The sequence below is a fragment of the Podarcis filfolensis genome, assembly GCF_964270895.1.
Source record: "Podarcis filfolensis genome assembly, chromosome: 3".
Lineage (NCBI taxonomy): Eukaryota > Metazoa > Chordata > Lepidosauria > Squamata > Lacertidae > Podarcis > Podarcis filfolensis.
The window spans coordinates 96,018,587-96,034,005 of NC_139606.1; the positions used below are offsets into that span (position 1 = coordinate 96,018,587).

Sequence of the window (15,419 nt, forward strand, 5' to 3'; positions counted from 1 at the left end):
CCATCTCCAGGCTGCCACTTGTGGAGGGTGATAGTATTAGCAATGAAGCTGGTATGCTTACCACACACCCTTCCTATGTCTACTTAACTAAGGAGGGGTTTTGGGGGGTGACTTTCAGTGACATATAACCCGCTTTAAGAGGACTGTCTGTTATCATGCAAGGCAACTGTTTTCTTTCCTTCTTTGTTACCCTACACGGGGCTTTCTCTGTGTAGGAAAATTTGTGCATGAAATAGGCCTGCTTGAGAGAGACAGAGCAGAGAGAGAGAGAGAGAGAGAGAGAGAGAGAGAGAGAGAGAGAGTGTCAGCAGGCATGTTTGAAATTCAGAGGCATTCTGCAAGGTAAGGAGAGGGCCAGATGGATGCTCCCTGCCCATTAGATACTGGCTCTGACAGGCATTTGTTTCAAGGGGACCTTGCTGCTGTTCTGATCCCAGCCTGTTAATAGCAGGAATTGCTGTAAGTAATGTCTACAGTCATCTGCTTAAGGGACTTGGGGATTTGCAGAGGGGGGAAAGAGAGTGTGTGTGTTATTTTTTCCTTTTTAAAAAAGAGCTGTTTAATTTAAAGGACCGAAGTCCCAAGTAGTAATTGACACCCTGCTGCTTCTTGCTTAACTCAGTGCTGTTTGCTGTCCAGAGGCCAAATAATTAGTGTCTTCTAAGAATGGTAAATTATCATAATTTAAAAGGAAGCCTGCTCCTCCATGCATTCGTCCTCTTTTTATGTGAAGCTGGGTAGCATTTCAGGAATGCGATTTCCGTTTTATTCCCGCCACGCAGCCTATTTGGAAGAGATCCAATCTGTGCGACGCCACACCAACAGTGTCCTGGACAGCAGCAACAACTGCAACCCCCCCATTGTAGTTCACTGCAGCGCCGGCGTGGGGAGGACGGGGGTCGTCATTTTGACGGAGCTCATGATTGGCTGCTTGGAGCACAACGAGGTGAGCAAACGTGTGTCTTTCAGAAGGCGGGCCTCTTCTTGCTTAAATACAAGTGTGTTCCTGCAAGCCCTGCTGCAAAACGTGAAAGTATGTGGGGAGGAGGTCCACAAATTCCAGAGGGTTAACCAGAGGGTTAAGTCTCAACAAACATCCAAAAGCCCAGCGGAAGCTTTTGCAAATTGCTTCAGCAGATGCCCAAAGTGGTTGTCAGGTGTTGTGAAAAAATGGAGCGGTGCAAGAAGTAGTCTGTTGACAGTTCTTTGCAAAGCTTAAGGTAAGCAAAACGTCCGTTCACAACACCTTTCCAAACTATTATGCGATTCCCTTTAGATAGGTTTTATAACCTGACCCCAAGACTGGTAAGCAAGGTTCATTACTTTCTTTCAAATAAGAACTGCGCTCTTGGTGCTGCTTCCTCTACACACTCACCACCTTTAAGGTACTTTTTTCAGGAACAAAATAGCCAACCAAGGTAATCGGATATGGGCTGGCAAAATGAAAAACACATTTTTGCAATACTGAGTGCAAAAAAGAAAATGTTTTCATTTAGAGAGTTGCAATAAGTATGCCGTGACATATAAAATATTTCTCCCAGATCGCTAAACATTAAGGAAGCTTGACTTGGAAAACAAGGATGTAGCAACTGATTTGTTTTTGCATCAGGTAGCAGGGGAAAGAGAAATATGGCAGATGCTCAGTTATTGGGCTGGGCTGTGCGAGTCCCAACTGGTCTGCATTCCCTGCCCCCATGCCTAGGCAAGGCTAAGTTCTAACTGGCTTAGCAAAGCAATTAGATCATGAGCTGTTTATCAGATTCCACACAGCAGCATTCTTTAGTAAGAGTGTGCAAGTATAGCAAATTTCAGAATAGAGAGCTGGCATTCTTAACCTGCATCTGCCTGAATGAGGTGCCTCAAATGGATTGCTCCATCAGGAAACCTGGTCAATGTGGTCCTATTCGGGCTTTGCATTCTGGTTGGTGCTGTCTACCTGGTTCTAGACTTGGGTATGTGTACCCCACTCTCATTCTTTTCAGGGAGAAAGTAATACATGAACTGGACTGCACTATTTTTTTAAAAAATAATAATATTTGCCCTCATTAGTACATTAGTCCATGCTTTGCATGCAACAAGATCTCCTTTATTTAAGTTTTCCTTTATTTAATTTTTTATATCCCAGCCTCCTAGCCTAAAAGACACTGCTCAGGGCAGCTAACTACATGAAAAATTGCCGCTCCTGAAAACAATACAAAACAATTCCAGAGAGACCGAGAGACCAGGTGGTGGTTTAAACAAAACACCCTAAGAACATTGTCTTCCTTTATTGCTGACCGTTTGCCATAATAAACATTGATTGATTGATTGATTGATTGATTGATTGAATATTGTCTGCCTCATAAAATAAAAGCCTGCTAGAATAAAAAGGCTTTCAGTTATTGACAGCTGCAAAAATAAGTATTGCAAAGAACTGGAAATAGAATGGCACCCCAGGATTGGCAGATTAGCTTGATTAAAATACAAACCATCGTAATAATGACCAAACATGTTACAGAAGAACCAAGTAAGTTTATAGAAAGAGGGTCTCTTGTTTGCAATGCCTTGGAATGATAAATACCAGAACAATATTCAGCTGTACAGTGCTTTTGCTTTATTGTAAATATATAGCTCATGAACGATATATGAGCAGATTGCAAACTTATATAAAAGCTGTACAAATCAATATTACTGGCAAAAATGAGTGAGGGAAGGAGCTAGCAACCTTCACGGGGCAAGGCGTTCCATAATCTGGGTGCAGCCGCTAAGAATACGCTCTCTCTTGTCCCAGACTGTTGTGATTTTACTGTAGCTGAAACACCAGGTCATGGTGGCAGTGCTGGGCACGATCTCTGCCTGAGGCCTTTGGAGAGCAACAGACAGTTCTAGCCAGCTGTCTGCCTCAGTATAATGCTGGTTTCATCAGCTTCTTTGGGTAGCTGGTGAACTGCTGACCCCCCAAAAATCTAGTACAGGCTAGATGATTAATTCATGGAAGATAAGGCTGAGTGGCTACTGGCCACAATGGCTGTGTTCCCCTTCCACTGTAGAGGCACTATGCCTCTGAATATTGGTTGCTAGGAATCACAGACGGGGAGAGTGCTGTTGCCTCAGAATCCTACTTGCAGATTTCCATAGGCATCTGGTTGGCAACTGCTGGTCTTGATGGGCCTTTGGCCTAATCGAGCAGGGCTCTCTGTATGGTCTTTCTCCTCACGGCGAGGGAGAGGAATGCATGAGAAGCGGAGATTACTACCATCTTGAGAACTTCCCTGTAAAGGGAATTGGGGTTGCTCCTGCGTAAGGGGGCTGCTGCTCTAGGCAACGTTGTCTGGCTAAACCTTTCCCTGGCTGGACAGCCCTTTTTCCGTGGCTGTGTCAGTCACTGGCAGAATCCGTCAGTGGGCGTTTCCTGAACTTCTTCCAACATAAAAGCTCTTTGACGCCAAGTCTCCTCCTAGCCTCCCTGCGCGGAAGTCTTCTGCGCAGAGTGGGTGTGGCCAGCGGAGGTCCTGGGCTCTCCCCGCTGGTCTCTGTGGAAGAGTCTTGGAGCCATCTCTCCGAAGTCCTTCCCTGCTCCCCTTTCTTCCTGGTGTCACGCCGATTTCCTTCCCCAAAGGAAGTGTTCTCTCTCTCCCTGCTGGTTCCTTCTCCTGCATCGTTGGGGAGTCTTACCTCCACTCTTGGCTCCGATGGCAGTTCCCTGACATCCCCAAACTGCATCTTTTGAACAAGCCCTGTGATGCAAGATGCAATTATTTATTTAGAGTATTTGTACTTCGCTCTTCAGCCAGAAAGGCTCCCAGAGCAGCCTACATGAAATCAAAACAAAGTCCTCTTATTTCCGTGGCAAGGGAGCTAAAGAGGCTCTTGCCACACTGGCATGGTCTGTGCCAGTCTTCCCCAACCTGGTTTCCTCCAGATGTTTTGGATCACAAACTCCAAGCCGGCTGGGGGCTGATGGGAGTCTGCAGTCCGCAAACATCTGTAGGGAACCAGCTTGGGAAAGCCCCTTTTTGTGTGGAAAAGGAAGTTTCAGAAATGAGGTTGTCTGTACACTGGAAATGAACGTGGTTTGGTGAATGAAACTAGTGTGAAATCCTGAGGTTAATTTAGAGGGAAAGGACAGAAGGCATTTGTTCTTGGGGTTGTTGGAACATGCCTGGGGGGCACACACAGCCCCCGGAATGAGACAGATCTCTCTGGGCGTCTTCCTTATGAAGCACAGCCCAGGATGATCACAAATCTGTCCCAGTGTGCACCAGCGACACATGTCTAAAGACATTTGTACGCTGAATCAGCAGAGTATAGCAGAAACGATCATGGAGCGTGAGTGTAGCATTCTAAGTGATTTATTAAGCAATATATACAGGACAAGGGATGTGGGTGGTGCTGTGGGTTAAACCGCAGAGCCTAGGACTTGCCAATCAGAAGGTCAGCGGTTCGAATCCCCATGACAGGGTGAGCTCCCGTTGCTCAGTCCCTGCTCCTGCCAACCTAGCAGTTTGAAAGCACGTCAAAGTGTAAGTAGATAAATAGGTACCGCTCCGGCAGGAAGGTAAACGGCGTTTCCGTGCGCTGCTCTGGTTCTCCAGAAGTGGCTTAGTCATGCTGGCCACATGACCCGGAAGCTGTACGCCGCCTCCCTCAGCCAATAAAGCGAGATGAGCGCTGCAACCCCAGAGTCGGTCACGACTGGACCTAATGGTCAGGGGTCCCTTTACCTTTACCTTATATACAGGACAAAGCAATCATGGCGTTCTCTCACTTCTTCTCCAAGAGAGAGAGAGAGAGAAAGAAAAGTACAATAGTACAGTACAGCGGAAGAGAGATAAGACTGACTTCCGTTCTCACACTTTCCAAGCCCTAGAAAGTAAACACTGACATGTGATGTAATAATCACACATCCAGCAACAGAGGAGTGAAATTCTAACAGGGTGACTCTTCCAGTCAAAAAGGTAATGGCAGAGTTGAAGAAGGCCATTGGTGAGATAAAGTGATGAGGTGAGAAGTATACTAATTCTACAAAGGCGGGAAGAGCCTGGCTGGTGGGTCGAGAGATTCGCCAGTCCCCTAATGACTGTAGTGACTAGGTGAGTGAGGGGAGACTGTTGAGCCATTGATGCAGAGCGAGCAATCCTCTCAGGTGAGGAGCTTGCGGCCTGGAAGAAAGAGCTGGCTGTTGCTCAGTGACAGATGTCCTTTGATTTCCCAACCTCTTTTCTAGGAAGTCATTACTGTTCTCTTTTTCTCATATGAAGATGATAATAAATGCTTTTAATGGCTGCTCCATCTGCAGTTTGCTCTAATTTTGCCATCTTACCTATCTGTTTTCTGCAACTTCATTCACCGTACCAGTTTTGATAGCTACTGAGAAGGGCTGGGCAATGTCTGGTTTTCAACATCATGATCTATCACCAGCTAAACATAGCGCTATACCGATATATCACGATGTCTGAAATAAGGATGAAACTACGTAGAGGCAAACAGGGTGGTGTCCTGGCAACCTCTGCTACTTTAGGGTTCTAAAATGGATACATCTTTTACTTACCTTATGTTATTAACATTTGTTATTTTAATGTATAGAGCAACAGGGGCGGCAGGAATCATGAGGGAAGCGATGGCCAGCTTCACGGTTTCTCCCACGTCACAATTTTTTTTTTTGCATATTTATATTTGCACATTTATATGTACATATTTTTACATATTTATATTCCTTCGATTTTGCAGAGAGTGGATGTTCCAGTGATGCTGCAACACCTGAGGGAGCAAAGGATGTTCATGATCCAAACCATCGCTCAGTATAAATTTGTCTATCAAGTCCTCATCCTCTTCCTGCAAAACTCTAGACTCATTTAACAGCCTCAGAAGAGACCCAGCTGTTTTCCCATACATGCAGCCTTCTGGATCTGGCTGAGAATCCCTCCCTCCATGTTGTTGTGGGGGGAGGGGCGTGTTCTTTTGGCAGTATTTTGTGACGAATACGCAAAATTGACAGTAGGGAGACCTTGTTCTTCCTACAAATTATTTTATACGAGATAATTTATTATTATTATTTTTCCTCGCAATGATGTGTGAATGTTCTTAATTTGTGAAACACGTTATGACTTTGGAATTATGGAAACACATTTCATATGGCTGACCTTTTTACAACCTGACAGTTCCTATCTGACAGCGTTCTCTCGACTTTTGCGTTTCTGTACGACCTGGTATGCTGTTTTTATTCTTCAATTTGGAGGGATGCAACCTATTTTCAGGGCATAGAAGAGGTGACTCATATTAAAAAATAATGGATTTTGTCCGAATCTAAAAGCAAGTATCTTTTTCTATAAAGGCAACTCCCAATTTACGCAGGGGTTACGTTCCAGCGCACTGCACATCTAAGTGAAACCATGTATTTTGAAACACCATTGAAAAGACTGCAAACACCCCATTTAGCCCCCTCCTTGTTCTGCCCCCTTTTGTGACATTTTTGTGATGTTTTCGAGTCACTTCTGCGTTCGGTTTGATGCGTGTGTGTGTAGTCGCACACATATCAGATGCGCCTCAAACAGTTGCTGCCTGTAATATTACGTTGCTCTGTGTGATGCATGCAGCTTTTTATAGGAAAGCAGCCTGGTTTTCCAGTCGACTCCTAACATCCAGGTGAGCAGCTTTGGGCAGGAATGCTCATAATGTCTTGGTGATGGTGAAAGCAATACTTTTGTATGTGTAGCCACAAAAAAAGCTCAAATGGTTTAAATAGAATCTGTCATTGACATTATCCTCTAACACCCCAGACGCACTTCACTTCCCTTTTCTCCTATAAATGGCTCAGGAAAACGATTTCACTTGACTAAGCAAAGGATCTTGTGAGTAGAAATGGATCACCTGGTCCTGTTTCTGGTTGTGTGTCAGTTTGTCACATGTTTTGGCTATCGGTCACATTCCTCCTTGTTTTCACATTAAATCTGATTTTTTTTTTTTTTTTTTTTTTAGAAAAGTAAAACTCTGTACGAAAACTCGTATTTAAATACAAATCTAAAAACGTATTCTAAATGTGTATTTAACTGCATATCTTAATGCAGAAGAAATGTACGGGTTTCTAAATGTATTTTACTGTAAAATGCAGATTTTTTTTTTAAAACAGGCAAATTTTTGGTACTTTAGCGTGTAGCAAAATTTGGGAAAGTGCAAAACCTGAAGAGTGATGATTTTCCATTCCATGCCTTTGTCCCCAGGAAATGAGAATGGGGCTTGTTTGCTTAAAAAAAATGCAGACTGGACAAAATCCCCACCCACCCAGCCCTATCAGTGAGTTTATGGAACATTTGGGAGGGAAACCGGAACTGATTTTGTGTGAAAACAGTATGTGGATTTAATTCTGGTAATGATCACAAATACCTTGGCTGAGCACGTGCTCAGAGGCTCCCTTCTCTTTAATTCTTATTCTTTGCTTCCCGCTTTTTCTCCCCTTGGTGGACATCAGAGTTCTAGTACAAAAGAAAGTTGGAAGCCTGCTCAGGCCTTGTTCAGGGAACCAGCCACTGGGAACTTCTGTGCAGGCCCAAGAGATTTCACAGCTCCCACTCATTTCAACAGACCTCATAGGTACCATAAATATCCACGCTCTGATTCCTAGAGTATGTTTTTATGGTAAAGAAATACTTTCGAACATCAGGAGCTGCCTTGTATTGTGAGTTAGACCTGTGACCTCCTAGTCTAGACCGGCAGTGGCTGTCCGGTGGCCATTCAACTAGGAAACCTGATTATTGGCCATGGAATTGTTTGCAGGAAGAGGGTGCTTTCCACTTCTAAGCTGTGCATGGCCCCTCCTTCAACGATGCATCTATGATGTTCTGTAGTTGGTTCTTTGGCCTTCTGCTTGTTTATTTCCTTGCATGCCGTCAATTTCAGGCAATAGTGCTTAAGCAGCTATTGCTGAGGTTGGCAGGCAGCTGGTACCCTTCTTCCCCAAGAGCAACATTGGATGTAACAAAAGAAAGCAGGGACAAATCCCAGTTTTTATTCATTTAATCAATCAATCGTATGGATTTGTTAAGTGTGAATTAAAAAAAAGTGGGTGGAACTCGATGTTGCGCTAAGGTGATAGTTCCGTCAGTTCAGACATTACTGTATTAAATCTCCCTTCTCCACCGCCAGCACTGGGGGTTCTCCCAGTCTTCCCAAGCAGATGTGAAAAGGCATGAGGAGTGTTGTGTGGGGAGGACAAAGAATGGGGGGGGGGGAGTCCAATTGCACTAGCAGAACTCATTGTGCTGGGTTCTGCTTAGCTCAGTGTTTCTCAACCTGTGGGTCCCCAGATGTTGGACTACAACTCCCATCATTCCTAGCCAGCATGACTGGTGGTCAGGGAAGATGGGAGTTGTAGTCCAACAATGGGGACCCACAGGTTGAGAACCACTGATTAGCTGAGCCCAGCCCTCAATTTCTGAAGCAAAGAACATTAGAAATGAATTCCCTTTATGTTTAGGTAATGCACACAAATGTCATAGCAGAGCTCATCTGAGAACAGGCATTCTCTTCTGTGTAAGAGAAAAGGAGAAACCTGTATTTTAAGATGGTGCTGGCTTCTTATCTGTACCCTTTTATAAGTACTGGTGCATAATCAAGCTGCACACTTTGATCTTTAGAGCAAATCTATGGAGGGAGGTGGAGGAATACATCATGGAGGGAATTCCATTGTTCTCCCCCACCCACTTTTTATTTGTTAGGCATTTCCTCTTACATTGGAAGAAATGAAAGGTTTTTGTTTTTTTAATCCCATGGAAATCCAGTGGGAGGGAAAATAACTCCACTCGTGTAGTCTCTCCCCCTTCCCCCCATGCTCCAATTCTGGGGGCCAATTTCGGCAATGACGGGGCTTTGAATCTACTAGATCCGGATCTGCCGCTGATGTGACCTTCTTTTTAACCCTTTCGCCCTTGGGACACCAATGACATTTCTGTGCCACCAATAACATTCATTCAGTGCCCGGAGGCCTGTAGCCACAGACTTCCATTTCAGATTGCAGAGAGGCACAGTTTCCAGTGGGACTCCCAACTGCCCTTCTTGGGAGCTTAGGATTTCTCCCTGAAAGTGTTGTTTTTAATTGACGAATCAATCAGACTTTATACCTCCTAATGAAATGGTAGACCACATTGAGATACTTCAAGTTGCCCCCAAAATGATGAAGTGAAGAAAGCACGGGGAAAGCCTCTCGCTGATGCACCTTTAGAAATTCTGCTGCTTCCTTAGTTAACTCCAATTTTCAGTCCAGCATCTCCTTGCCGATGCCAACATATCTCTTGTTAAATTAGCTGCAACCATTTAAAGACTTTTAGTGGCATCTGCATGATAATTGCACAGAGACGCTTTGTATCTGGGAAGCCGGCCAAGGAATAAACCTTGAAGCAAAGTGTATTAAATTAGTTATCTCATTATAGCTTTTTGAATAATTTCCTAATGATGAATTAAGTTTGAACCCAGAGCTGTCAAGTCCCATTGCTCCATTTGGCCTGACAGGTAGGGAGTAAGATGGGGAAAATCAACCACTCTGAGGTCTGATTACGACGAGATCTGGGTTGGAATGGGTATATTCTTGGCTTTTGTGGAAGTGCGCAAACAAAAAAAGAGCCATATTTAATAAGCAGGCATAATGGATGCTAAAAGGGAAAAGTCGATGCAAAGCCGCCAAGGCTTTTTGTCACAGTGCACACATCTTGCACACAAAATTACAAGGGAAAGCCTCCTGCAGTGAGAGAACAATGCTCACCAGCGAGCCAAATAGTTGCTAACATAATAAGCAACAATTTTCATGCTATTCCTAAAATGGCTGATGGGTGTTCAAAGTGACTTTCCTTCTTTTTTAATTAAAACGCCTGTTAAATTTAGTGTGATTTTTCACATTAGATTTGACCTTGGCAACTTTCTTAACATCTTACTCAAAACAAGAGGTCCTTGCATATCTTCAGTTATTCCTCTCTACCCTTAATTATAACACTCACCAGTATATCAATACTGGTGTGGTCCATATCCCCCCCCCCCCCCCGGTTGTAGTAGGGTCACTTGACAAAAGTAAAACTTAAGGTTGTGATTTCAATGAAGTGCTTTCTCAAAACCCAAGATCCTTCTCGGATCGCATCAAAGTTTGGGAATGAATTTGCCCCAGAATAAATGAGAGTAGGACTTTTAAGAGAGTTGCTTTCCATTACTTTGCCATAGTTTTATTATGCAGCCCTTTGGCTTTTCTTCTTTTATTAACACAAGTCTCTGCTCAGTAGCCCGTAATCCAGATAAAGTTAGTTGAAAAACCACATGCCTATTCAAGAATGGGTCCTGTGAGGGCTGAAAGAAGCAAGATTTGTTGAGAAAGCTGGGTCGTGTCCCAAGGGTTCATCTAACTTGGGAGTTTAATATAAACTGTTATTAACCAGGTATCTGCATACAAAGAAGAGCGATGTTTATAGGAACCCTATTTCTTTCTGCAGAAAATTAATGCTTTACTAAATCGCCCTGCCTGACATTTGACCTGTGCACCCAAACTCCATGACCTTTCTTTCTGACTTTGTTGGATGACCAGTACTTTGTTAACTTTTAGGAGAGTCTTGGTGTTTTTTTTTAATGTATTTTTATTAAAGATTTAGGAGAGTCTTGTTGACAGTTTAAGCGTGTATAAGATGGCAACAGTAGTTTTATGCCCTTCCCTGGGCAAATCCAAACTGGCCATGATGATTCTTGCTTTAGTGATATCCAGGTCACGACTGTCACACCTGTCATATTATTATTGGGGATTACAGCTAGTCCAGACATCGAGCAAAACCATAGTGAGCTTATGATGCTGATGTTGAAACAACTATGTTGTTTTCCTGGCCCAATGCAAAGTGCAGGCGATGGCCTTTTAAGCCCTAAATTATTGAAGCATTGCTTTCTCTTATATGGATCTCCTCACAGTTTAAAATCTTCCTGAAAAGGCCTCCTCTGGCTTCCTCCATTAGGTGTACTGTAAGAACATTCTTCTCCCATATGAACATTCTCAGAAACATAGATATTTGGTTCCTATTTTATGAACATTCCTGCTTTCTAATGTTGGATGGGTAGCTTTTGTAGATGGGGGTCTTTTTATCTGGTTGTCCCCAGATTATGGAAGCACTGCTCAGGGACATATTCCAGTCATCATCTTTGCTATCTTCCGGTACCAGATAAAATCTCCCTTGTACATCCTAGCTTTATGTGAACTTCTGCATTGTGGAACCTTGTGTATCTGCAGATGCTCCCAGAGCAATTGAGAACCCTGGAAGATCACACAAGGTGCTGGGAGGTGTTTCACAGCTCCAGGAGAAGGGCTTAGGGCAGCCATGGGTAGGCAAACTAAGGCCCAGAGGCTGGATCCAGCCCAATCACCTTCAAAATCTGGCCCGCGGACAGTCCAGGAATCAGTATGGTTTTACATGAGTAGAATGTGTACTTTTATTTAAAAGGCATCTCTGGGTTATTTGGGGGGCATAGGAATTCATTCATATTTTCCCCCCAAAATATAATCTGGCCCCCCACAAGGTCTGAGGGACAGTGGACCAGCCGCCTGCTGAAAAAGTTTGCTGACCCCTGGCTTAGGCCATGTCTCTGCAGCTCCTCTCTACCTGTGTTGCATCTGAGGGCAATAACACCTGAAGAGGACTAATGTCAGTTGGTTGAATTTTTTAGACTGGTCATGGCTTGCCTATCTGTTTTTAGCTGCTTTTGTCGCCTGCCTTACAGATGTTTTTATAGTTGTATGCTGCAGATTTTTGCAAAGTGGCTTAAATGCCATGGTAGGGCACACACAAAAGGAAAAAAGAAACACTTTTTATGAACCCTGGTTCCATTAACAGGTTCGGAATCTAAATTCCCCCTTCCCCCCAAACATAACGTCTGGAAATTAATTCATCGCAGCCCCTGTTCTTCTAAAACTCTTGTTTTTCTGCTGCTATCTGCTGCTGCCTTTAAAGGCATTAATAATAAAAAAATAGAAGCTGCAAGGAACTAAAATTAGCCTGTTGGGATCACCTCTGATGGGAACGTTCTCTCTCTTTGTGTAAACAGGAGTATCTGTTTTACAGAACGGTTGCATGTGCATTATTTCTGTATTGCACCTGTATAATCATATCTGACTTGTGTTATACAGACTAACACACTAAATCAATTTTACATCACTGGATTGTTGTTAGTCTGGTTTTACTGCAGTATTTTTTGTGTATCACCAGGGATTTTCTTTATTGAGTCCAGAGCCATTATGAGAAAGACTTACATTCTTCTGTATGTATAAATTTTGTAAACACTTGAGTTCAACTATTTTTATCTCCATTAATCCGGTATGACTGCCAGACACCTTTTTGTACTATTGAAAGTCTGTTTTTAAATAAAAGAAATCTATGCATGCATGCTATTTTGTACCCTAATGTATATTCATATCAGAACATAAGCTTATGCTTGTCGGTTTTGTTTTGTATAGAACCGATTGACTTTTGACAGTATTTTTGCACTTTTTTCCTTTTCCTTCCTGTTTTTATAAATTTCTTCAGCATTAATAATTGCAATATTTTTTTTACTCCTTACACTACCTTTGTGTAAATACCTGCCTTTGCAGCGAAAGAAAGTTTGCCTCAAGCTTTTGTTTTGTAAGAGACTATGCTTAGCCTTCATATTATGCAATAAAACTTTCTGCCCTCAAAATTCTAGTGGTCATCTTATTGATTTGAAGACAACGGATGGGATATATTTCTAGAACGTTGTAATTTCCCTCATTATAGAGTAGGACTGTGCCCATTTCTACCAGCCAGCATAATATATGACTGCAAAAAATGGGAGGGTTGCCACGCACCTGTGAAAGAAGGGATGTGTTACAGCATTTTCTCAGTGACGGGGAATGATGTCAATTTAAATGCCTGGTCTGATACTTTGGTGCAAAGCAAGACCAAGTATCTCCCAACATTCTTGATGGATAAGGCCATGGGTAGGCAAACTAAGGCCTGAGGGCCAGATCCGGCCCAATCACCTTCTCAATCCGGCCTGTGGACGGTCCGGGAATCAGCATGTTTTTACATGAGTAGAATGTGTCCTTTTATTTAAAATGCATCTCTGGGTTATTTGTGGGGCATTCATTATTTATTTTTCAAAATATAGTCCGGCCCCCACAAGGTCTGAGGGACAGTGGACTGGCCCCCTGCTGAAAAAGTTTGCTGACCCCTGGATTAGGCAATATTACCCAGGTTACACCGCAATGCCACAGTGCTTGCAGGATGATAAATGAGTGCAGTGAATTTTGCACAATAAATTTGCATGCTGGGAGGTAAGTGATGCTTGTATGTTTGTAGGATTTATGTTCAGAGGATGGGTGGGGGAAGAGACCATGGCTGCTAAGCTGATCTACTGGAATATTAAAAAACGTAAAGTGCCTTTGCAACTTCATTTTGTGTGACCTGCACACAAAGTCCTTAGCTCACATGCTATTTCCTAGTTCACACACAATGGTAGTAGTGACTAGTCTCAAAGCATCCCAGGAGCATCACAAGGCTGTAAATAGATTACAAAATAAAAAGACACCCTCCTCCAACTGTGCCATCCAGCAGGGTGCATATGGATCCCTGATAGCAATTCTACACTCTTTTATCTAGCAGACATCTTGACATGATGAGATAGCAAAGGGTAGCAAGTAAATAGATGATCCTATTGCTTTTCCTTTGCATGTGTGCCTAAGGTACAGCCACTACTCGAGTTAGTTCCAATTGCCTTCCATTTTAGAATTGCACTGTTAGCACCCTTTGTTTGGAGTTTGGTAACACTGTCCCATCCGCTAGCAGCAATGCAATTCACAGAAAGATTTTCATCAACTGCTGCATCCCAGCCATAGCAAGCATTTGATTAAAACTCTGCTATCTGAAAGTATCAAGACATGGCCCATCTGCTTGGAAATTATGTTTCATTGACTAATTTCATTTCCTGTAAAACATGTGCTTCAGGGCCTTCTATGGACTTGTTAAGTGTTAGCTTCCAACTGTTCGTCCTTATATTTTGAAGTGTGAGAGTTTATGGCAGTACCTTCAGAGGGGAGGGAAAGCCTGGGCAGTACTTCTGTCCACGGCATGCAGTTGGTCTGTACTGCCTCTGTGCACTAAATGCTGCTACTCATGAGCACAAATAGGGCAGATCTAACCATTTAACTTCCACACGGACCCGTTCCACACACAACCTGTATGTGGAGCTTCAGCTGCTCAGTGGAGGGCCCTGGGCAAACATGTGCACCTTAAGGTGTATCTTGATGCACATCATCATAATGCTTGCTTTCTGCAGAAGAGGAATGCCTTCTTAAGGGAGGAGGGGGAAATACAGAGCCTCGTGGTTATCCAAAGCCATTACACATGGCCATGTGTATACAAGACATAAACAACAAAGCTGAAATCCTGAGCACATGCACCTGGGCATAAGCCCCACTGAAAGGAGTGGGACTTACTTCGAGGTAGACGTGCATAGGATTTCACTGAGAATTTATGCTGCTGGCATTCATTCATTCATTTATAGTTTATCCAGATTCCATAGAAGCACATCCTTTCAGGGAGGTTACACTTAAGATGACTGCTCTGAAAACATCGCCAAGTACAGAAGGCTTCAGGTTTTAAATGGAGGGAACTTTTATGAAGCCTCTCAGCCTAGAGGACATTAATATGCAACACTGGAAAAAGAAAATTTCCACACACATGGAGAATCACAGAGGTGGAAGGGAGCTTTGAATTTTATCTCATCCAAGCTCCTACTCAGTGCAGGATCAACAATGGAGGATGAAATGACAGCATCCATGACAGATGGCTTTGTCAGCCTCTGCCTAAATATCTCAGCAAAATAAAATTAATAATAATAATAATAATAATAATAATAATAATAATAATAATAATCTGCTCTACTGCTGAGCTGCTCTCTTTTCTCTCTGCTTCTAACTACCAGTTGCTGAAAACTGCAGCTGGGGAGAATGCTGTTGAGGTCAGGTTCTACTTGCATACTTTGCAAAGGCATCTGGTTGACCACTGTGAGAAAAGTGTGCTAGACTAGATGGACCACTGACCTGATGGAACAGGACTCTTACGTTCTTAAGAAGTTTCTCCTAATGTTTAGCTCAAATTGGCTTCCCTGTATTTTCCACTCTTTGGTTCTAGTCCTGCCCTTTGGAATCTTCCTCCTATTGTTTTGGAGCTGCTAAGATTCTGTAAGATTGGGCTGCAAAGCTAATTGACTGGAACCAGTTTCTTGGGTGATACTGCATCCAGTTCTTACCAAAGAACAATAGTAAAGTCAACCCTACATCTCTCCTTATTCCTGAAGATACGTAAAACCCCAGAAACTTGTGCTAATACACCCATACACAATTTGCAGGGAACAGTATGTTTCCATTACCCATGTTGACATTGTTATCCTAAGTGTGGACACACAGT

At 43.1% G+C, this 15,419-nt stretch overlaps 1 protein-coding gene across 2 annotated transcripts in view; it reads left to right on the forward strand.

Moving 5' to 3' along the window:
* Window positions 1-12,669, forward strand: part of PTPN14 (protein tyrosine phosphatase non-receptor type 14) — a 127,371-nt gene extending 114,702 nt beyond the window's left edge. For both annotated transcript variants that reach the window (XM_083604902.1, XM_083604903.1), the window contains exons 18-19: window positions 783-946; window positions 5,710-12,669. In XM_083604902.1, the coding sequence (XP_083461028.1) occupies window positions 783-946; window positions 5,710-5,838 (293 nt within the window). In that variant the 3' untranslated portion in view covers window positions 5,839-12,669. The remainder of the gene's footprint in view (window positions 1-782; window positions 947-5,709) is intronic.
* Window positions 12,670-15,419: the final 2,750 nt, after the last annotated feature.